The sequence below is a fragment of the Onychomys torridus genome, chromosome 11 (genome assembly GCF_903995425.1).
Source record: "Onychomys torridus chromosome 11, mOncTor1.1, whole genome shotgun sequence".
In the NCBI taxonomy this organism is placed as follows: domain Eukaryota; kingdom Metazoa; phylum Chordata; class Mammalia; order Rodentia; family Cricetidae; genus Onychomys; species Onychomys torridus.
In genome coordinates, this window is record NC_050453.1 from 28954462 (window position 1) to 28977919 (window position 23458).

Consider the following 23458-nt stretch of genomic DNA (forward strand, 5'->3'; position numbering starts at 1 on the left):
ACAAAGTCCATTTCTTCAATTTAGTAAGATTTTAAAAGTTCAGCGTGTGTGAGTGTGCGTGTGCAAGAACACAACCTTCAGGAGTCTTCATGCTCCTCGTGGGTCCCAGGGGTGGACGTGCCTTTACCTGTCACCCATTTTCATGTCATGTTCCTTCTCACTTAGCTCTCCCGCAAGAGACCAGGTTTATTGTATGTGGTGGTGAAGGGAGCATGGTGTCAGAAAGAAGGTAGACTTGGAGTTCTTCCCATCCTGACTTTGTTCAGTATGGTCTGGATACCTTCTTCAATAAGTCATCCTTCTGGCCTAGAGTATTTTCATCTGTAAAATGAACATGAGCCAGACAGCTTCAAAGCCTGTAATACATGGGAACACTTAATTAGGAGGTAGCGTAGACCTGCTGCGGCTGGCTGGGACCCAAGGCAGCTGCCTTGTTCTGAATGCAAGTGGTAAGGAATCAGGAGCACACGGGAAGGTTATGTCTCCAAGCTGGGCATTTCTAGATGGGGCTCATCGCCCTGCTTGCACGAGGTCCCAGAGGCATCACTGGATTATAGAAGTTCAAATGTCTGTAAGAGTAAATAAAATACTGTATTATTTTTCTCTTTCATATTTATTTTGTTGTAATTTCAGACTTAAGAATGCAAAGAGTATTGTCTGCCTTCACCCAGATTGTTCAAACGTGAACATTTTTCTCTCTCTCCTCTCCTTCCTTGCCGAGCATCAGAAAGGATGCTTCCTGACCCCCAAGTACTTCATTGAACAGTCTCTAAGACTAAGGACACTTTCTCGTATAATCAGTGTCATTATCAAAATCGAGATGAATATTGAAATCTTGTTCTTATCTGATATGTGGCTTTAATTTGCTTGTTGTCTTAAGATCATCTCTTATACCATGGCAGTCCCTGGGTCTAGTCACCTTTAGTCTGGAGCCATCCAAGCCTTTTAAAAATTTACATCAGAGCCGGGCGGTGGTGGCGCATGCCTGTAATCCCAGCACTCGGGAGGCAGAGGCAGGTGGATCTCTGTGAGTTTGAGGCCAGCCTGGTCTACAGAGCTAGTCCAGGACAGGCTCCAAAGCTACAGAGAATCCTGTCTCAAAAAAACAAAACAAAACAAACAAACAAAAAAACAAAAAAAAATTTACACCATTATCTTTAAATATAAATAGTAGAGCAGGTCTGGTGATTCAGGCTCTGCATTTGGCAGGAATTTCACAGGAGTGACACTATTCTCGGTTGAGGCCACCAGGCCACACTGGCCTGTCTCCATTTCTGGTGCTGTGTTGCTCCATAGCAAAGTAACCATCTTTCCATGCTTTGTAAGGAACTATCTTAGGAGGAATATTTTGAAGCCGAGGAAATGTTTGGTAAGCCTCCCATCAAAGTGGTTGTGGTATTTGAAAATATAGCTTCAAGAGCATATAGCGGGTATTTGATAAATACATAGGACTCATTTCTGCCCCCTTTATTGGAGACATGGTTTCACTGTGTAGGGAGTGCACTATAGATCAGGCTGGCCTTGAAACTCACAGAGATTTGGTTGTCTCTGCCTCCTGAGTGCTCTCGTATTTATTACTAATTATGTAAGTTAGGCATGTATTGTTCTTTTGTCTTTAAAAAATCCCTTTGTGCTGTAGAGATGGCTCAGCTGTTAAGAGCCTGTTTTACTGACGGCGTTCATTTTTATTCTAATAAAGCTGTGCCCCATCAGGAAGGGAGTCCACAGATGTTCCCATTCCTCCTGTATTTAACTTCCCATGTAAGCATGAGCATTTGCACCTGAACTCTTTCTGGCTGTGGTGAGCTGATGCTGGACACTTTCACCAGATTTTTGTAGGAGCCAGAGAGGGCTTGACTCAGGCAAGGGCCAGTTGGTTTCTTTATTTTAATTAAAAATGAGTACTTACGTGTTTTATTAACCGTAACATCATCGTAGAGGAATCTTAAAAGGTCGCCCGTTACCATCTGTCCTTGCTGTGTTTTTTTGATTGGTTATATCTGTTTCATTCAGAATGCTTTCTTTGTGCTAGTAAGGATTAAACCTTGGGTCCTGTGCATGCCAAGCAAGTGTTTCTTACCACTGAGTGTATGCCGGTTCATTTGAAATTGTGGGTTATTTTGTTTTGTGTTTAGTTGAGTCTCAATATGTAGCCGAGGGTAGACTGGATCTTTCTGTGTTACCCATTCTAGCCTTAAACTTACAGTCCTTGTGCCTCTCCATCCTGGTGCTGAGGTTACTGCCATGCCTGGCTCCATCGCTCCCTTTGAATGTATTTGGAAGTGTGCTGGGTACCAGGACATAAAGACTGTCCAGAAATTGTGTGTCCAGGGAGCTGAGAAGATGGCTCAGCCTTTAAGAGCTCTGGCTGCTTTTCCAGAGGACCTGAGTTTGGTTCCCAACACCCACATTGGATGACTTCCAACCCCCTGTAACTCCAGCTCCAAGAAATCCTATACTGTCTTCTGGCCTGCATAGGTATATACATATAACACACATACAGATAACACCCATAAGTAAAAATAAATCTCTAGTTGTTATGGTGTCACATTCTTTAATCCTGGCACTCTGGAGGCAGAGGCAAGCAGATCTGTGTCTACAAAGTGAGTTTGTTTTTCTCCAGGATGCGGAAGCAGCTGTATATTGCAGCCATAGGATACCGTGTGAGAGAGACTGAGTCGCAGGGTAGAACTGAGCAAATCAGAGACATCATTAGCAGGCTTGTCCGATGGAGCCTTGAAAGGCTAGGCTTTCACAGAGACCGCCCTAGTCCTGGGCCGAGAGGACGGTGAGCGCTGTGTGTGCCAAGGAGTGAATGTTGCTGTGGGTGAGTGCAGGGAAGCGGCTCGAGCAGACAGACCACTTCCACGGCATCTCAGATGGAAAGGAAGGAGGGAGGCCGGTTTGAAAAGCCCGGGGTGTCCTGTTGAGGGCTGTGGGTTCTGTAGAGCCAAGATGGCACTTTTAAATTGAGTTGTAAATAAGAAACTGGCATGGGCAAAATCGCATTCAAATCATATTGAATTGAGAACCTGCCCAAGGATGATAACAGTTAATAGACACAGCTCCCAGCTCTAAAGGAGATGAAGTGTTTCTACCCACCAGCTAGCTCACTTTCCTGTGTGTTCAGGATGCTGTTTGTCCCACCTGTGGCTGCTGTGGCCACAGACTTGGGTTTCACACACAGGTAGTAAACTTTAATTTCTCGAAACCTAGCCGAGCAGTAGTGGTTCAAGCCCTCAATAGAATCTGTAGATATTCTGGCCACTGTGCTGTAGAATAAATGCTGCTCTGTGTTTCATTTCTTCCTAAAGGACATTTCTAACCATTAAGATCATGGCAGCCTGCACACTTTCAGCAGTTTATAAATATGTATAATGTGGGGACTTTGGAGACCACGTTAACTCAGGTTGTTACTATTTTTGGTTGTGTGCACATTTAAAAAAGTATTTTTAAGAAGCCATAGAGCATTGCCTTAGTCTTTTGAAAATTTCCGGTTCATAACATTTCTTTTACCAGTGAACCTTCCTATGTCTGAACTTCCTATGTCAAATGCCGGCAAAGCTGGGCGCATCTGCAGCAGGCCTGGTCTTACTATGGAATGGAATCCCCAGTGAAGTCCTGACTTCCTCTTTGGTTTGCCAGGAGAGTGAGTGGTCTTAGAGTCTCACGGGAATTTCAAGATTTGAATGCCTGGGTCTTCATAACAATTAAGTCAGAATATGTCTGAGGGTGGGACCCATGTCTGAGTATTTTGTTTGTTTTCTCTTCCTAGCCCATGCTTGGCCTTGAACACATCACGTTGTCTCTGTCTCCCAAGTGAGATCATAGCCTGTGCCATCATACCTGGCATACCTTGCTTTAAAAAACAAAACTTCTGTGTCTGTCTGTGTGTTTATAACCACATGTGTGTCGATGCCCGAGGAAGCCAGAAGAAGGCATTAGATGCCCTGGAGCTGGAGTCACAGGAGTTTACGAGCTGCCTAACTTAGATACTTGGAACCAAACTCAGGTGCTCTGGAAGAGTTAGCAAACACTCTTAACCACTAGCTGTGTCTCCAGCCCCAAGTGTTTTTAAGTGAACTTTGGTTTTTTTAGAGCTGTTTGGGTTGCACAGGACAATTAAAAGAGGAAGATGCAGCTGTTTCACCCACCCCCCCCCCCCACCCCCCACACCCCTCCCGTCCCCTCCCCTCCTCTCCCCTCCCCTCCCATCTCTGCATAGTCTCCTGTGTTAGCATCCTCCGCCAGAGTGATGCATTTGAAAAGGCTGTTTCTGGGACATCACTGCCACCCAAAGACTCTAGCACAGTGGTTCTCAACCTTCCTAATGCTGTGACCCTTTAATACAGTCCCTCATGTTGTGCTGACTCCAATCCGTAAAATTATTTTCATTGCTACTTTATAACTGTAATTGTACTACTGTTATGAATCATAATGTAAATATATGGGTTTTCTGATAGTCTTAGGTGACCCCTGTGAACCCATAGGTTGAGAACCACTTCTCTACTGTTGGCAATGTTTACTTCTAGTGTGCCAAGTGGTAGACCCACCATCATGACAGCATATACAGTAAGTAGTTCCAGAGTTTTTCAGAAGTGAAGTGAGTATCACTAACATTCATTCATTCATTCATTCATTTATGTTTTTGAGGAATGCCCTTTATGCCACTGACCATGAGCAAGGTCTCTCCTCCAGTCATTGCAGAGACGTTTTCTGGTGTGGGCTAGATTTGTTTCCCACGTCTTCTGACATACTGTAAATCTAAGATTTGAGAGTTCACAGAGATTTAAAGACACAGTGATCTTTTGTTTAAAAAGAAATTTTAGTACACATTTCCACACTTGGGAAGGATGAAGTATTGAGTAGTAAGGTCTCCAATGGTTAATGTCCTCAGAGCTTTCAATGTGGGATGTTACATTGTAATCCATCAGAAGTAAAATGATCTAATTTACACAAAGCACCTTATTTTCATCTGCTTGCTGAGAACTGAGGACATGTTAGGATCCTGCATGCACATGCTCCAGGGCAGGCTGAGGACAGTGGTGGCATTTGCATTGCCTGTTTGGTTGCATTGAGCTTTTGGTCTTTAGTGAAACCCACTGTGGAACATCCACACATTACTCCTTGGGAGTCCAGGGGCAGGGAATGGGGCCTTCGCGATGCTCTGTAGATGTTTGTCTGTCTCCACAAGGCCTATCAGTTCCAGCATGGGCTTGTAAGAATGAATGGTTGATTGAAAAAAAGGCAGTCAGTCACAGGAGACAGAGATGAACTGCACACAGAGAGGCAAAGAAGCAATACCAGGCTTTATCGTCAAGTGATTAGCACAGTGACTGGCCTGATTCAGGACCTTTTGAATATTTCTCATTTCAGCAACAGAACAATCTTTGTTGGTCCAAAGAAAGTTAAGGGTAGAGATGTGGCCAGCTGGACATGGATGTGAATGGTAGGATCGGACTCTGAGAGACCGGGGAATCCTGCCTGTTTACTCCAGGCACGTGGAAGTTTCTCTTAAACTGAGATCTTGACAGACAGTTCTCTTTGGAGGAGACCTGTAGCTGCCTCCTCCAAGGTGGTGTCAGTCAGTAGACTTTACCCTGATAATCTCTGTAGATGCTTTCCATGATGGTGTTTTAAGTCTTGAATTCGTTTATTGTGAAGCAATTAGGACTGTTATGGTTGAGCTTGGTTTGATGTTTCTTTCATTAGTTTTCCCGTTTCGTTTTTCCCCAGCATTCAAACAATACCTGAGCACGTTGAGAAGGGACCAGGAGCTTGTCAGGTGACATTGCAGAGCCCCAGTCCCCAGCTCTCTGATGGCTGTAGACAGCTGTGCTTTGTGCAGAGTGTGACGGGAGAAGTGACAGGGGAGGACAGGATGTCAGAGGAGTGCTGGGAAGTGACTCTGAGATCGAGGCCTGAGCAGAATTTCAGACAAAGTGTACAAGAGCATGTTCCCGACAAATGAGGAGTTCACTTGAGGGGTATTTCGGGCTCACTGAATGGAGGATATTTTTGTAGCTGCCTCTGACTTTGTATCATTCAGCTAAGAGAGCTCCAAAATAGCAACCCTGACTCATTGAAGAAAGGAACCCACTTGAGCTGAAAGGTGGCCTCTGGCCACCAACAGCAGCCACACAGCTGTGCACCTGCGCTGTCTTCAGACACGCGTGATCAAGGTGGCCCCGTTTTTATCCAGCTGGATTTTGCAGGCACAGTAGGCCTACTGAATATTTTGATTGCAACATTCTGGAACTGAAAAAAAAAGATGTCACCAGGCGTGGTGCTCACACCTTTAATCCCAGCACTTGGGAGGCAGAGGCAGGCTGGTCTCTGAGTTTGAGGCCAGCCTGGTCTACAGAGCTAATTCCAGGACAGCCAGGGCTACACAAAGAAACCCCATCTCAAAACAAAACAAAACAAAAAACAAACAACAAAGGACATCTTCCCTGTCCTCACCGGTGTCTTTCCCTCAGCTTTTATTCTGAAAAATAAGATGCATAAGAGGAAGAGACAGAGAAGGAGCACACCCAGGGGGTAGATATTAAAATGTGTGCCCAGGCACCACTCTGCTGTCAACGCGTGCCTTCCTTATCTGCCCCCCCCCCCCCCCCCCCCCGCCACCGTGCCCAGGGTGACCATTGCCCTGAATAATCTGGGTAGTGTTGTGTTTTGTTCCTTTCTTTTAAAGGGTCCCATGAGTGCTTGTTTAGGAGACAATATTAGCCCATCACCTTGTACCAACAGAATCAACCAAAGATAGGACAGAGAACAGGTTCTAAATCAATGGATTGGTTATACTCCTTCACACAAGAGAACATACTGACGACTGTGTCGCACTTAGAAAGGAAGGAAGAAAGGAAAGAAAGAAAGAAAATCAAAAACAAAGCAGACGCTGTCTTTCCATGTCAAGGCAAACCTTAACTATTTTGAGATGATTGAGGTTTTTACAAAGCCATGTACTGAAAATGGACAAGAAGTGCCTCAACCCACAGCAGTTTCAGGGTCACTGGCTGCCTGGCCCGTGGGAGTGTTTATTTATTCACAACTGTGCTATCCAGTATGTTTTCAGTGATTTTATAAGTTGGAATTTATTTGGAATCATAAGGTCACTGGGGCATGTGTCGTTGGAAGCCTCACTGACTTCATATTACTTTAATCATTTGGAGTATTGAAGTAGGCCATGTCAGGAAATGACCTCTTGGACAGACTGTGTTTGGATTTGCTTTCTTCAGACTAGGTAGTGTGGCACATGCCTGTGGACTCAGCCCGATGGATTGCCAGGTCAGAATCCGCCTCAGCAGCTGCAGGACACCAGCCAGCAGAAACTTTGTTTCTTGGTTGTTTCCTACACTGTATGTTCTTTTTGTTCCCTTTTGTTCTTTTCTAAAATGTTCTGGCTTTCCCTCTAAGGGATGAGCACATCAAGTGTGAGCACCATTCGCTTCTTATAGATGTGACCTCGCTCAGACGTTTCCATCTGTCAGGTGTGTTCCAGGTGTCTTTCACCTGATCGATGTCCGTGATCTCTGTTATAACCATCAGTCCCTCTGTGCTGGAAGGTAAGTTTGGGCAAGTCAGTGCTCTGCTTTAGAAGCCCTATTCTCTAGGGCACAATAGCCGAAGGGTTCTTCGGGGTTTGTTTGTTTCCTTGACCTTTAAGCTCTAGCATAACTCAGCAAGGATTTCTACTCCTCATCAAACCAAGGGGGAAATGTGTGCGGCTGCCAGTGCTATGTTTGAGCTTGTGTGAGCCTCAGAAATGCACAGTGTGGGAACATTTGATAACCACTTCATCTTTTTATTCATTCATTTCATTTTTGTTTTATCGCTAGGCAGTAGTTTTCTCTGACTTCAACAGGAAAAAACTCCTTTTTTATGAGTTTGGGGATCCAAAGTTTAATAATTCTGTCCAAGGTCTTTGTTTGTCTTGTTTCTTCTTCTTGTTTTTTTTTTTTTTCTTTTTTCTCCTATTGCTGTAAAAATACCAAAACAGTCCACCATGAAGGGAGCCAGGGCAGGGACTGGAGGCAGGAACTGAAGCCGTACAGGAACTCTGATTCCTGTCTTGCTCTCCAGGTTCTGGTTCCGCTTCTCTTGTTTACCTCTCAGGACCATCTGCCTACAGTGGGCTGGGCCCTCCCACAGTGATCATTAATCAAGAAAATGGCCCACAGACTTGCCTCTAGGCCAACTGGATGAAGGCATTTCCTCCACTGAGGTTTGCTCCCAGACAACTCTAGTCTGTGTCTAGTTTACAAAAGCCTAACCAACACACATTGCAACAGCAATTTTCCTTCCCATATTATTATTTTTTACTCTTATGTTTTCAGTCTTATTCATGTGTGTGCATGCACACAGGACGGAAGTGGGACTGGAGTAGTGCACACGCCGTGGCATGCATGTGGGGGCAGAGGCCAGCTTGCACGACTCAGTTCTCTCCTGTCGTAGGCTCGAGGTACCGAACTCTGGTTATCAGGCTTGAACAGCAAGCACTTTTTCACACTGAACTGTCTAGCCAGCAAACTTTATTTACTCACTGTCTTGAGAAGCATCAGATTTCCACATGGATATTTTGTTTATATACTTCATTTTTTTTTTTTGGTTGACCTTTCCCATCATATTCTCTCTCTCTCTCTCTCTCTCTCTCTCTCTCTCTCTCTCTCTCTCTCTCTCTCTCTGTGTGTGTGTGTGTGTGTGTGTGTGTGTGTGTGTGTCCAGTTTAAACTTTGTTTTTATAGCATATCTGTTCTGCTAGCCTTCCCCTCCCAACTTACAAGATCTCTTTTCCTCTCTCATAGGCCCTTCTGAGTCTTTTTGGTTCTGTACACACTTTACCTAAATGCACACATATAAAATTAGAAGCTAGGATCTGCATGTAAAAGAGAATGTGTAGTGTTTGTCTTTCTGAGCTTGGATTACCTTACTTTGTATATTTTCCAGTTCTACCCATTTTCTTAAATGTCATCAGTTCAGGTTCTTTACAGCTGAATAAAATCCCATTGTGTATATATGTGTACCACATTCATTACCCATTCATCAGTTGATGTACATCTAAGATAATAGCCACTTTTTTTAAAAAATCATGATACCATAATTATAAATCCTAGGTCTGAAAAGAATCTATTTGTTACTTTTTTTCTACAGTGGGATTCCAGCCTTTGGTGGCTGGAATGTAACCTAGCACAGACCTTTCAGTGTCCCAGTGTCCTTCACATTTGCACGTGTAGACGTTGTAATTAGACCCTGAGAACTGCCTTTTATGACTCCGCAGCTAAACTGTCTGAATCCATAATAACTTAACTATGTTTTTCCACTATAATAATTAAAAGGGTGGGGGGCAGGCAGGACAAAGCCAGCCATTCCTAATTGTTTCAGAAACCAGTGAAAGCGCCTTTGTAGGGCTGCCCCGGACATAGCCTTAGAGGGAAACCTGCCTTCTGGTTTCTCTCCTTGCTCACACAGGAGAGCAATTCCAACAGGACACCAGGCCCAGCCACTTCAGAAGGTCAGAAAGAATTGCAGTGTGCTTGTTTGAAAGCGTGTTGGATTCTAAACTCTGTCATTTCAGTGGAACCACGTGCAGGTTTAAACAAGAGGAATTGTTGTAGCGTGCTTGGTCAGAGCTGGTTGGATTCTAGCTGCTGTTATTGCGGAGAAACCACCTGTAGGTTGAATTCAAGTTGGAAGAGGTGAGCCTGCTCTCAAAATGGAGGGCCACGATCCAAAGGAACCAGAGCAGTTGTGGAAGCTGTTTATTGGTGGCCTGAGCTTTGAAATGACAGATGGTAGCTTAGAAGAACATTCTGAGATGAGGAACACGTACAGGCTGTGTGGTGACGAGAGACCTTCAACAAAACATTACGGGGCTTTGGTTTCGTCACTTGCTCATGTGTTGAAGAGGTGGCTGCAGTAATGTGTGCTGGACCATACAAGGTTGATGGGCATGTGGTGGGACCTGAAGAGCCATTTTTAGAGAGGGCTCTGTAAGGCCTAGTGCCCATGTAACAGTGAAGACAATTTTGCTTCACTGTTTTGCTGGTATTAAAGAAGAATCTGAGCGGCTGTTTTGAAAAGTATGGCAGATTGAAACTGTAGAAGTTCTGGAAGTCAGGCAGAGTGGGGAAAAAAGAGAGGATTTGCTTTTGTAACTTTTGATGATCATGACACAGTTGATAAAATTGTTGTGCAGAAATACCAGCTGTCAATGGGCATAATGGTGAAGTGAAAAGGGCCATTTCTAGACAAGTGGTGCAGTCTACTGGGTCGCCGAGAGCTCTGTCAATGGGCATAATTGTGACATGAAAAAGGCTGTTGTGTCGTTTGACACAAGAGATGCAGTCTGCTGTATCACAGAGAGGTGGGGAGGTGGATCCGGCCCACGTGGGAAACTTCAGAGGTAATTTTGGTCTTGGTGGCAGAGGAGGTTATGGTGACAGAGGTGGTGGTAATGAGCAGAGGTAGTCATGGAGGTGGTAATGGTAGGTATAATGGATCTGGAGGTTTTGGTGGCCACTGTGGTAGTGGTTATGGTTACAGAAGTAGAGGGGGTTGTGGTGGTGGTGGACCAGGATCTGAAAACCAAGGTGGTGGCTGTGGTGGAGGAGGAGGAGATATGAAGGAGGAAACTTAGATGGCGGTAACTGTGGTGGTGGTGGTGGTGGTGACTATACTGATTTTGGAGATTGTGGTGTACAACAGCAATCAAGTTATGGATCCACGACTGAGTGCAGTTTTGGAGGATGCTCAGGTAGTCTGTATGGTGGTGGCTGCAGGTCTGGTGGTGGGAGTGGTAGATCTGGTAGCAGAAGGTTTGACAAACAGGAGAAAATGGCTACAGAAGAACGTGGGGAGTTGTCAGGAAAGCTGTAGGTTACTTTGAGACAATCATTTCAAATACACTAGAGGAACTTAAAAAAAAAAAAAATCAGACACAGAAGGAACATTGGTCCATGGTCAGAAACGTCACTGCAGCTGAAACAGGAAACCCTTCTTGCTGGGTACCATCACAGCATGGTTTGCAAAACATGCAGTTGTTTATTAATGCAGTGTAGTGTCAATTAGTTGTATGTTCTAGAGATCTCTAATCTATTGTAGCCTTTTCTTTTCATTACACCAGGTTTATTGCCCCGTAAATTGTAGAAGTGGTACCAGGAATAAAAAAAATTACGGAATTTTTAACTGAAAGAAAGAAAGAAAACACATGCAGGTTTAATTAAGCAAGAGAAGCTGCTGCAGTGTGCTTGGTAAAAGCCAGATGGAAAGCCGGGCGGTGGTGGCGCACGTCTTTAATTCCAGCAATCGGGAGGCAGAGGCAGGTGGATCTCTGTGAGTTCGAGGCCAGCTTGGTCTATAGAGCGAGTTCTAGGAAAGACTCCAAAGCGACATAGAAAAACCCTGTCTCAAAAAACCGGAAATAAAAGGGGGTGATGGATTCTAGCTGCTGTTACTGTAGAAACCGTGTGCAGGTTTAAAGAAAGTTTCTTCCCCCAGGCCTTGTTTGAATGAAGTTAGAGAGGTAGGGGCTAATGCCTCAAGCCATATGAGCGCTGGCCTGCTTCTGGGTCAAGTGGGGAGCCCCAGAAGGCTTGAGCAGAGGAGTAGTGCAATCCTCCCTATGTGTTTTTAACAAAACCTTCCTGATGTCTCTGGAACACTTGGTTCCACAGGTAGGGATGGAAGAGAAAGCGCCAGGTTGGAGGCCATTGAAGTCATCTAAGGGAAAGTGCTGGCTTAGACCAAGACTGTTGTACTGTGTCCTGGAGAGATTTAAACTGTTCTTGCAAGTAGGGAGAACGTGGCTTTTAGACAGCTTTGGAGCTTGTGAGGAAAAGGACCCGGGAGGACTCTGGAATGACCATTTATATCCAGAGAAGACAATGAAAAGTCAGGACAGGAATTAGGAGTTTGATTTGGGCATATCAAAGTTGTGACAGATGTCAGTTGTGTGTTCTCAATCATCACTTTTAGGAGATACTTAACAGCCCTGGCCAGAGATGGAGTCACAAAAAGGAATGCTAAATGCATTTGGGTCAGAGGGATTATTTGGGGGCTCTGTAACTTGTGGAGATGGGGGAAATGGACGACCCAGGACAGCACAGGCAGAGCGATAAGAGAGTCTAGGGATCACCATCTTCCAGAGCCAGGCTATAAAGTTTAAAGGAGCAAGGATGAACGCTGTCAGATAAGATTCAGAAATTAACTGCTGACGGAGCCGCGGGGAGGTCATTGCATTCCTTAGCAAGAACATTTTGGCTGGAGGAGCGGGAATGCAAAGCTGAACTGGGTCTCTTCATGAGGAAAAGAAGGTAGAAATTAGACACTGGAGCTGTCTGGAGTTAGAATTTGTCGTCTGGCTCTAAGGGTTCCGTGTTCAAATTAACTGGTGATAAGGTGTCTCAGAATGAAAGGCCGCCTACTTTACTCACCAGCTTTAAGTAATTAAATCAGGCCCATCTCAGAGAGATTGCTGGAAATCAGTTAGGTATCTGACTAGGTTTTTCCCTCAAAATTCTTGACTCTAAATTCTGCTGCCTGGCTTTTTTTTTTTTTTTTTTTTTTTATAAATAGGCTTTCACTGTGTAGGCCAGGCTGGCTTCTCTCAGGCCTGTGACCTTACCTAGTTATCCCCAGTTCCACATGCAACTCGTAAGGGAGAGAGCCCTTTCCTTTGCACCTGGGCTCCAAGGCAATGCTCTAACTTAACAAAAGTCCTTGGGAAACTAACTGTGTTTATGGACTTGAGAGACTGGAATTTTTGCAGTCCTCACCATCTGAAGAAAATGTGTCAGAACTGCAGAGTAAGTCACAGTGGCAAGATAGTCCTGCAGTGAGCTGGTTAACTAGTGCTTTGTCGTTGGTTCTGAACCCTACTCCCCCAGGGCTGCTTTTCTGCCTGCCCACAATTGCAAGGCACGTCCTTTGTTTGCGTCGTCTCAAAGAAAGGCTTATTTTGAGGTTTGGACCACAAATAATAATCCATTGTTCCCTATCATAATAATCCACCCTCTTTGAGCAGAAAAAAATTTGCCTGATGCAGTGTGGCTATCAGTTTATTTAAAAGAATAGCCAAAGTGCCCATTATATTCTGAGAATAAACATTTGCAAGATGGTTGGGAGGAATGAGGAGTGCTCTTATTCTCCTTGGCTGGAGTCGCGGTTAAGCCTTGGGGAGAAAATGACTGTCAGTCCCGGTGACAATGCTGGTCTTTTGCATTCTAAGTAATTGAACACAGCAGGTATTTATTCCTATTTCTTATAAGAATACTTTTTTTTTTTTTTTTTTGGTTTTGTTTTGTTTTTCGAGACAGGGTTTCTCTGTAGCTTTGTGTTTCCTGGATCTTGCTCAGTAGACCAGGCTGGCTTTGAACTCACAAAGGTCCTCCTGCCTCTGCCTCCCGAGTGCTAGGATAAAAGGCGTGCACCACTACCACCTGGCTGGGGTGGGTAGTTTTAAGTTAACAGTTTCAGGGCAAATACATTTAGCCTGTGAAAGTGCCTCTGTTTTGAATGAAGACTGTCTTACCAAGGGTGCTGCATCTGTCCAGTCCCATAGTTGCCTCTGATTACAGTTTTTGAGGGGGGAAAAAGAGCCATTTTAAAATTGCAAATGGTAGACACATTTTAATTAGCGTTCCCTGGGCTGAGGCTAACTGAACAAACTTGGAGGGTAAATTGCAAACCTAACCCAGTGTGAGCAGCTCTTCCTAGAGTAGGCATGTCTACTTTCTGCTCTTTCTAGAGTAGGCATGTCTACTTTCTGCTCTTTCTAGAGTAGGCATGTCTACTTTCTGCTCTTTCTAGAGTAGGCGTGTCTACTTTCTGCTCTTTCTAGAGTAGGCATGCCTCCTTTCTGCTCTTTCTAGAGTAGGCATGTCTACTTTCTACTCTTTCTAGAGTAGGCATGCCTACTTTCTGCTCTTTCCTAGAGTAGGCATGTCTACTTTCTACTCTTTCTAGAGTAGGCATGTCTACTTTCTGCTCTTCCTAGAGTAGGCATGTCTACTTTCTGCTCTTCCTAGAGTAGGCATGTCTACTTTCTGCTCTTCCTAGAGTAGGCATGTCTACTTTCTGCTCTTCCTAGAGTAGGCATGTCTACTTTCTGCTCTTTCTAGAGTAGGCATGTCTACTTTCTGCTCTTTCTAGAGTAGGCATGTCTACTTTCTGCTCTTCCTAGAGTAGGCATGTCTACTTTCTGCTCTTCCTAGAGTAGGCATGTCTACTTTCTGCTCTTTCTAGAGTAGGCATGTCTACTTTCTGCTCTTTCTAGAGTAGGCATGTCTACTTTCTGCTCTTTCTAGAGTAGGCATGTCTACTTTCTGCTCTTCCTAGAATAGGCATGTCTACTTTCTGCTCTTCCTAGAGTAGGCATGTCTACTTTCTGCTCTTTCTAGAGTAGGCTGTCTACTTTCTCTCTTTCTAGAGTAGGCATGTCTACTTTCTGCTCTTTCTAGAGTAGGCATGTCTACTTTCTGCTCTTCCTAGAGTAGGCATGTCTACTTTCTGCTCTTCCTAGAGTAGGCATGTCTACTTTCTGCTCTTCCTAGAGTAGGCATGTCTACTTTCTGCTCTTCCTAGAGTAGGCATGTCTACTTTCTGCTCTTTCTAGAGTAGGCATGTTTACTTTCTGCTCTTTCTAGAGTTGCACAGGGAAACTTTAAGGGAGGTAAGATTTTACTCACAAAACCAAATATATCTTGCATTTTTTTTTAATAGGAAGAATGTCAGTTATGTAATAATAAGTATGTTTAATGCTTTAAATATAAATGGGGAGTAAAGCTTAATGTGATAACAATTGCTGTATATCAGATGAATATAAAAACTTTAAAGAAGTAAGAATAAGAATAAGACTTTCATGTTATTAAAAAATAGACACCAGGGGAACCTCAAGAAGACCCCCCCCCCCCCAGGCTTGTTTTTGGTTTGTTTTTGTTTTTGGTTTGGTTTTTCAAGACAGGGTTACTCTATAACTTGTACTGTGGACCAGGCTGGCCCAGAACTCACAGAAATCTGCTTGCCTCTGCCTCCCAAGTGCTGGGATAAGGGCATGAGCCACTACACTGGCTGCCTAAGAAGGCTTTCCATGGTGAATGGTAAACTGTGGAACAGCCAATGTTTCTCATTTGCATTACATTAGTTACGTTTCTGCTGCTGGGTTGAAATGCCCTGATGAAGGTAACTTAATGAAGAAAGGACTCACCCTGGCTTACAGGTCTAGGGTACAGCCTGCCTTGGTGAGGAAGTTAGGGCTGCAGGGCTGGAGGCATCAGACACATTGCATCCAGAGGCAGAGAGTGAGAAGTGCTAGTCTTTAGTTTCCTTTTTCCTTTTGTTTTGTTTTTTTTCAAGACGGCTTCTCTGTGTAGTTTTGTGCCTTTTCTGGATCTCGCTCTGTAGCCCAGGCTGGCCTCAAACTCACAGAGATCCACCTGCCTCTGCCTCCCGAGTGTTGGGATTAAAGGTGTGCACCACTGCCACCCAGCATACTTTTTCCTTTTTAATTCGGTGCAGGATCTCAGCCCATGCAATGGTGTCATCCACAATTACTTGTCTCCCAGGTCCTCTCTAATTGACAATAATATCATCACATTCATGACAACAACATGACATCCTGTGCATTAGAAAGACATCAAGGAAGCCTGAGAGAATATTGCTAAGTGGGAGAAGTCACTCCGAAAAGGTGCATGTATGAGTGTATGACTCCAACTATACAGTATTCTGACAAAGACAAAAATTTGGAGACCACAAAAGGCCAGTGTTTGCCAGGGGCTGGAGACCATGCTTAATCAGTAGCACTCAGGGATGTTTAGGACAATGAAATCTATGATGCCTTAGTATACCTTGTTACACTCACTGTTAAAATCCATAGGACTTAAGGAAAAAGAGTCTTCACAAGAGTGAACCCTAATGTAAACTAGGGACCTTAGTTAAGAGTAGTGTAGCAATATCTGTTTAAAATTGAGACAAATGTACCACACTGATGCCAGATGTTAGTAGTGGAGGAGACTGGAGGAGGGGATGGAATTTGTGGGAACCCTGCACTTGGCATTCAGGTTTCTGTAAACATGAACTGCTTTTACTGGTTGTTTTTGTCTGTTAATTATTTTTTAGATTTACTTATTTTATTTTATATGTATGAGTGTTTTGCCTGCATGTATGTATGTGCATCACATCCAGGAGATTGGATCCTCTGGAACTGGAGAAATAGATGGATGTGAGCCACCGTGTGGGTGGCAAGAATTGGGCCTGGGTCCTCTTCGAGAGCAACAAGCCCTCTAAACGGCTGAGCCATCTTTCCAGCCCAAAAAGGACTCACCCCCAACCCCACAGAGGGGTGACCTGGCTGACCTGGAACTCATTGTGTACACCAGGCTGTATTCAAACTTGCAATGGGTTGCTGGGATTGAAGGCATTTACCAACACACCTGGTTCACCTGTTAATTAAAAGGAAAAAAAATTGACTATAAGCCAAAGTAGTGAAAAATATTTAATTAATAAAAACTCAAAATAAACCAAGTCTGGTGGTCATTACCTGAAATCCCAACACTAAAGAGGCCAGAATAGGCAGAGTCTGAGTTCAAGGCCAGCCTGGGCCACTTAGTGAGGCTCTGTCTCCAAATAAACAACATGGCTCCCAAATAGTTAAAAAATGAACAACAAACCAATAACTAAAAAAAAAAAAGACAAAAAACAGACAGTGAGCAGTTACTCTGAAGAAATCCAGTAACCTCTTTTTCTTTGGTAAATATGTACAGTGGTATTTCTACCAAATCCTGCTCTTCAACTCTGTTCTTTTCTCTTCAGTGACAGCTAGAATATCAGCCCTGGAGGTACATACTCCCAAAGAAATCTTTGTGGTGAACGGGACACAGGGGAAGCTGACGTGCACATTCGATTCTCCTAACACAACTGGATGGTTGACCACGGTGTCCTGGAGCTTCCAGCCCGACGGCACTGACAGTGCGGTGTCGGTAAGAACCGCCCTCTCCGCCTCTGCCCCCCCTCCCGTCTGTGTTCATTGTTTCTCACAGACTGCTCCACTTCTGTCCTGTGATCAGTGACCCACTCCTACCATCCATTTCTGAAACGAGACACTTCTAGGCTCCTTCTTCTCTTGCTTCAAAATGTTCCAGAAAACGTCTGCCCAGCATCTCTCAAATGCAGCTTATTTCCTTGTCTTTGTATTTATTTCCCTTGTCCCCAACCTCCAACCCCACCCCATTCCCTCCGACCACCAAATCAGATTTGGAATTGTTCCCTTCCACAGGGCGCCTCCGTTGGACTGTGCTGACTGTAGTCACATTTTATCCCACACCTTTTCAGCTTGCAGTTGTCCCATTTTGTATTTCTATTTATTTTACGATATCTATATCTGTCTGTCTCTCTGTCTCTCTATAGCCCACACTATATAGAGTTATATATATATAGTCCTTCTGATGTACTGATTTTTTTTTTTTTTTTTTTTTTTTTGTTAATTTGCCTTGTAGTGTGATTCTGCCATATTTACTGGGACCTTACCATGCCATTGGCATGCAAGGTCGTCAATAAAAGTATCTTTGCTCTTGGTGCTGGAGAGATGGCCCAGTGGTTATGAGCACTTGCTGCCCTTCCAAAGGACCCAGGTTTCCAGCACCCAAGTGGTGGCTTACAACTGCACCTCCAGTTCCAGGGGATCCGATTCCCTCTTCTTACCTCCGACAACACTGCATACACATGGTACACAGACATAAGTGCAGACAAAACACCTCTGTACGTAAACGGAAACTAAAGGGCCTGGGGAAAGCGTCCTTGCTCTTACCTGAGAGCACTGAGAAGTGAGCCTGGCACATGGTCGCCAGGGTGATGAGGCAAGCACTCGGGCTGGACAGAAAGTGCGTTGGTGTGTTTTGTTTCCTCTTGTTGCTGTGATAAAATACTCTGACAGAAGCAATTTGAAGGAGAAAGGGCTTTATCTTGGCTCGCTGTTCAAGGGCACAGTCCATTACGGAAGGAAGACGTCAAGACAACTCAGTCGCTGGTCACGTCCCAGTGATAACAGGGAAGCAGAGAATAGCAAATGCCTACCCAGCTCACTTCCTCCTTTATATTATATATACTGTCCAGATTCCAGCTCAGGGAATGACGCCCACCACAGTGGGCAGATCTTCCCATATCAATTAACCAAGTCAAGATAATTCCCTCAGGCATGCTCAGAAACCCATCTTCCTGGTATTTCTAGATTTCATCAATAATTGAGATTAATCATCACAGAAAACCAGTGCCTGGCTAAAAGCTAGTTGACATGGACCAGTTGTTCTGATTCATGTCTATAAAATGGAGCTAATAAAACCTGTGACCTTGGGCAGGTCACTGAGGTTTTCTGCGCTTCACACATTCCTCGCTTGTGAAATTCAAGGCAGGCAAGGGGAGATGAAGCTTTGTGAAATCGGACAGGGGCTGAAGGGACAGCAGAGGACTGGGGTTGATTTGTGAAATGGCAGACTGTTAGGATATGGATTGCGTGGGGGAGGGGGGATAGGAGGAGGAGGAAGTACTACAGGTTTATGACCAACAGTGGGTTTCTAAGCCCGTCTTTATGCTGAAATAAAATGGCAATGACTGACTGGGTGATTTATAAGGAACATAGACTTAGTTCTTACAGATCCAAAGTTTGCAAATCTGGAGACCAGTGAGCCTGGCATTTGGTAAGGATTTGGTGTTGTGCCATCCCATGGTGGAAGCCAGAAAGATGACAGTGAAGACCCTTGCCAAGACCCGATGTGATTGGCCATCTTTGGGCAGCACAGCACGGCTGTTCCAGACGCCGGGAATGCCACCTTTGAGAGTGGAGCTCACGTGTTCTTGTTTCCCCTGCAGTTTTTCCACTACTCACAAGGACAAGTGTACATCGGGGACTATCCACCATTTAAAGACCGAGTCACCTGGGCTGGGGACCTTGACAAGAAAGACGCATCAATCAATATAGAGAATATTCAGTCTGTCCACAACGGCACCTATATCTGTGATGTCAAAAATCCTCCTGATATCGTCGTCCGGCCTGGGCAGATCAGGCTCCATGTGGTGGAAATAGGTACTTCCCACGGTGGTTGATGTGATGGGACATGGTCTCTCTCATCATGTGTAGCTAGAGAATAAGATTTATAGTTCAAGGTGCATTTGGAAAGAACTATTTTTGGAGGGTTTTTTTTTATGGTGTTGGATATCAAACTGAGGCCTTATAAATGCTGGCCAAGTACTCTGCTGCTGAGCCACACCTCCAAGCCTTGCTGGGATGGTTTCTGCCTTCCAGCCATGCTTCCCATCCCTGTGGACTCTGAGGCTTGGCCCAGCAGAGCTGATGGTCGGGGAACCACTGTTCAGTCAGCATAGCAGGCGGCTTCCCTTCCCACACCTGTGTCTGAAGCCCGGGGCTCTGATTTCAGGCATGTTAGTGATTCAGTGTTAAGAGCAAGAAAGACCAAATTCACTATGGTTGGGTGAAGTGGGCTGTAGAAAAAGGAGATCAAGTCTGTCGGATGTGGTCTGGGATGGTCGGTTAGTATCTCTTACAGCAACACGGAAACTTCTTCCCTGGTTTGCGATGGTGCAGGGAGCACAGGTTTCAGTGTCTCCTGCTGGAGGTGACTGGTGTAAATGCACGTCTCCAGGTTTGCTTTGACTGGAGAATGTGGAGCGGGGTTGTGGGGTTAGAAATGCTTAGTTCTCTAGGTCGTTTTCAACTGACAGGCCATGGGTGTGCCAGCCGTGGGTCATCATTAGATGCTGCTCTGTCTAGTTTGGCTCATGAAAGAGGATAAATAAGATGCTAACTGCCGAAGGAAGACCCTTGCTAATTCAATTAACGGAATTCCATTTCTTCTCTCTGCCCCCCCACACACACCCTGTTCTCTCTAGATAATTTGCTGGTGTTCCTGGTTTGGGTGGTGGTGGGCACAGTTACTGCCGTGGTCCTTGGCCTCACTCTGCTCATCAGCTTGGTTCTGGTAGTCCTCTACAGAAGAAAGCACTCGAAACGGGATTACACTGGGTAAGAGCTGCTATCTATCAGAGGAGGGCTGGAGAGAAGAAATCGGGAAAAGCACCTCGAAGGAAGGATTATCTGCTGTTTGCTTTTCCATCGGGCCCAAGCAGTCCTCGGTGTTTTGGTGTGAGGAAGTAGCCAGCAGTGGATTGCTGTTCACTGCAGAAGAAGAAGCCAGCCTCTCTCCTGTAGTTTTCTTCTGAGGTTTAGGGAGATGAATTGCTCAGCAGTCAGGTGCTAAGGTTCCATTCCATCTACTCAGCAATTAGAACTCTTATGCCACAGACATCACTTACCCAATTTAAGGGTTTAACTTTGCCAGGCATGGTGGTACATGTCTATAATTCTGGTACTTGGGAAGTAGTTCAAGGTCATACTTGGCTACTTGGTGGGTTTGAGGCCAGCCTGGGCTACATGAGACCTTGTCTCAGAATAACAGTGGGGCCTGGCAAGGTTGTTCAGCAGGTAAAGATGGTTGTCCCCAAAATGAATGACCAAAGTTTGATCCCTGAAGTCCATACGGTAGGAAGGAACTAACGCCTCATGAATTCTCCTTTGACCTCCATTTGCATGCCATAGAATACATGTTTGTAACCTTCCCTTCACCCTCAGCTTCCCCACACACAAATAAACAAATGTAAAACATGGAAATGAGAAAAGGTTTAAAAAACAGTTTAATCGTAATGTGCTGCTACTAATCTTACAAGGGCCTTTCTTTTGCTTGCTAGCTGGAGATCCTCTGCTAGTAAGTGACTCCCTGGCCCGTTGCGAGGCAGGGCTTCTCTCTGCTGTATTTATTCCCACCTCACCACCACCCGGGCAGCTTCATCACTTCGCTCTTTCTTGCTTGCGTGCACCCAAACCGGGAGAGTAAGAGTTAAGGTCCACACGTAACGGGAAGAAGGAAGATGTGTGTGGCTTTGTTATGATGTCTCTCACAAGGGACATCTGACTGTAGGGCCGTGTCTAACTGCAAGACCTTCTCTTTTCCCCACTCCAGCTGGAAAGCTAACCCATGTAAGCCATAGCACTCACGAGATAAGCCTGGGGATGAAGGCTGCATTCAAGTTGGTATAGCCCGAGCAGCGTCACACACGCACAGGCTAACTTGAGCCATCCTAGAGGAACTGTGGTTAGAGAGGATTGCATGCCCAGATGATGGCAGGAGCCTCTGTCTGTGGGCTTTGCTGACCTCGAGTTGTTAGGAGCGCTGTGTTTAAACAAGTCTAGAGTGTTCTGATTCAGGTATTACTTGCTTGGAATGTGTCTGTTCTGCTGACTATTGTTCCCTTGCATGGGGTGTGTTTTAAACACAGTGGGATTGATGGTTTTCAACTTGAGACTCATCTAAGGTAGTAACGCCTCAGGCTGGAGTTCTCGCTTGGGGTTAATGCCGTGGGCAGGAAGATGTTTCTCTCCAGGGTCCTGCATGGCACTGTGGTTGCTGCTAGTCTCGCCTTGGTCCTCACTCCACCCCCACACCATTTCCTGCTTTTCTTCTGGCTGTGCTAGGACCAGATCCTACTTATCTTCCCTTAAAAAAAAAAAAAAGGAGTGGGGCTGGAGAGTTGGCTCAGCGGTTAAGAGCACTGACTGCTCTTCCAGGAGACCCTGGTTCAGTTCCCAGCTCCCACATGGCACCTCGTAACTGTCTGTAACTCCAAGATCTGACACCCTCACACAGACATGTACGTAGGCAAAACACCAATGTATATAAAATAAAAATAATAACAAAACAACTGACATAGAAGACACATTGGCACTGTAACAGGACTGGGTCTCCTCTTCTGCTCCCACTAGACACATGGTAACTGATCACATTGACATTGCTGTTAATATTATGTGTACATGTTCAACCCATTCCTCTCCTTGACACTAACCAGCCAGCTCGGTGCTAACCCAATGGCTAGTATGGTTCACAGGTGTGTCATTTGACCATACTGAAAACATAAAACATTAACATCCAAATGAAGTTATGTTCATCTCAGTGTGTGTGTGTGTGTGTGTGTGCGCGCATGTGCATGTCTTCCATGTAAAATACATGTGTGATTTTCATACATGAATTTTATTGTTGACCATTAAGACCTTCTTTGCGTTAGAATAATTGAATAGTTTGGCTTAGGGCATGTAGCCTCCCATTCTAGAGGGCAGTTTGCAAAGTGCCCAGGATGCTTTGGTTTCAGTAATGACACTTTCAATGTGGTCCTCTTCAGACTCCTTACTTTTTAAGATAGTGTGTCAGCACTACTGACACAGTCCTAAGAACTGAGACACAGCCCTGCTTCCTGTTCAGTTTCCCCACTTAGTCATGGGGGTAGCACTTCTTAAAGATGCCCCCATGCTTCTCACAGAGTTCAGTCCATGTGACATTCCAGTTTCTCATGGTCATGACTTCTGGCTGTTTGTGTTTTGAGGTTTTTGTATTTCTTGGTTTTGTTTGATTGGGATGTTGATAGGAGAAGGGGAACCATGGTGCTGAGTCCGGATGTGGCCTTTGATTTTTGAAATTCATCCAGAAGGGGCTTTCCTTGGATGAGGACTGAAGCACTTGGCCATTAAGCTAGTAGAGCTTACTCCTTCTTTTTGTTTTGTTTTGTTTTTCTCCGTGTTGTTTTGGAGCCTGTCCTGGATCTCCCTCTGTAGACCTCGAACTCACAGAGATCCGCCTGCCTCTGCCTCCCGAGTGCTGGGACTAAAGGCATGCGCCACCACTGCCTGGTGAACTTACTCCTTTTTTGTTGTTGTTTCTGTTTTTGTTTTGTTTTGTTTTTCAAGAGCTGGAAGGATAACTCAGCCGTCAAAGGCTAGGCTCACAACCAAAAATGTAAGAGCAAACTCCTTTTATCCTGAAGCCTGATGGAGGGCAGGAGGGGAAATAGCACACCACAGACAGACACAGTGTTGCTACTTGCGGCCCTTGGCCACCTGCTGACTGGTTTAGAAGAAGGCCAGTGTCAGGAGCCCAAGGGAGTTCTAAGAGCCTGGTTTCTGGAGACCGCTGTTTTGTTTGGTTGTTTTGCTTTTAAGTATCTGTTGCTCCGTTGTGCCATGTGCCACCACCTCCATCACTATACTTCTGTTTCCATTTACTGTAATTTTTCGTTTTTACGTTTGTTCTTCACATTGTCACCTCGTCAGCTGCAGTACCTCAGAGCGTTTGTCGCCAGTTAAGCAGGCTCCACGGAAGTATCCCTCCGACACAGAGGGCCTAGTAAAGAGTCCGCCTTCCGCCGGATCTCACCAGGTAACAGCTGATGGCCCTCGGCTCTCATGTTCAGTGCGCTCTAACTTCTTGGGTATGAGGGAGAATACCGTGATAGTCTCGCTGTAATGGACATGCAGGGAAAGGGAGGAAGATGAAGGATCTGAAGGGCTGCTCTATGACCACCACAGGAAAATGTGTGGCAAAGAACTGATCTTAGGAAAGTCTCCCAC

General features: G+C 45.0%; 1 protein-coding gene across 2 annotated transcripts in view; it reads left to right on the plus strand.

Annotated features, from left to right (window-relative positions):
• Positions 1–23458, plus strand: part of Mpzl1 (myelin protein zero like 1) — a 41492-nt gene that overhangs the window by 7607 nt on the left and 10427 nt on the right. Inside the window, exons 2-5 of one of the 2 annotated variants that reach the window (XM_036202370.1) lie at positions 16807–16973; positions 18859–19072; positions 19897–20029; positions 23162–23267. In XM_036202370.1, coding sequence (XP_036058263.1) covers positions 16807–16973; positions 18859–19072; positions 19897–20029; positions 23162–23267 — 620 coding nt within the window. The remainder of the gene's footprint in view (positions 1–16806; positions 16974–18858; positions 19073–19896; positions 20030–23161; positions 23268–23458) is intronic. The other variant, XM_036202371.1, reaches the window with a different exon arrangement.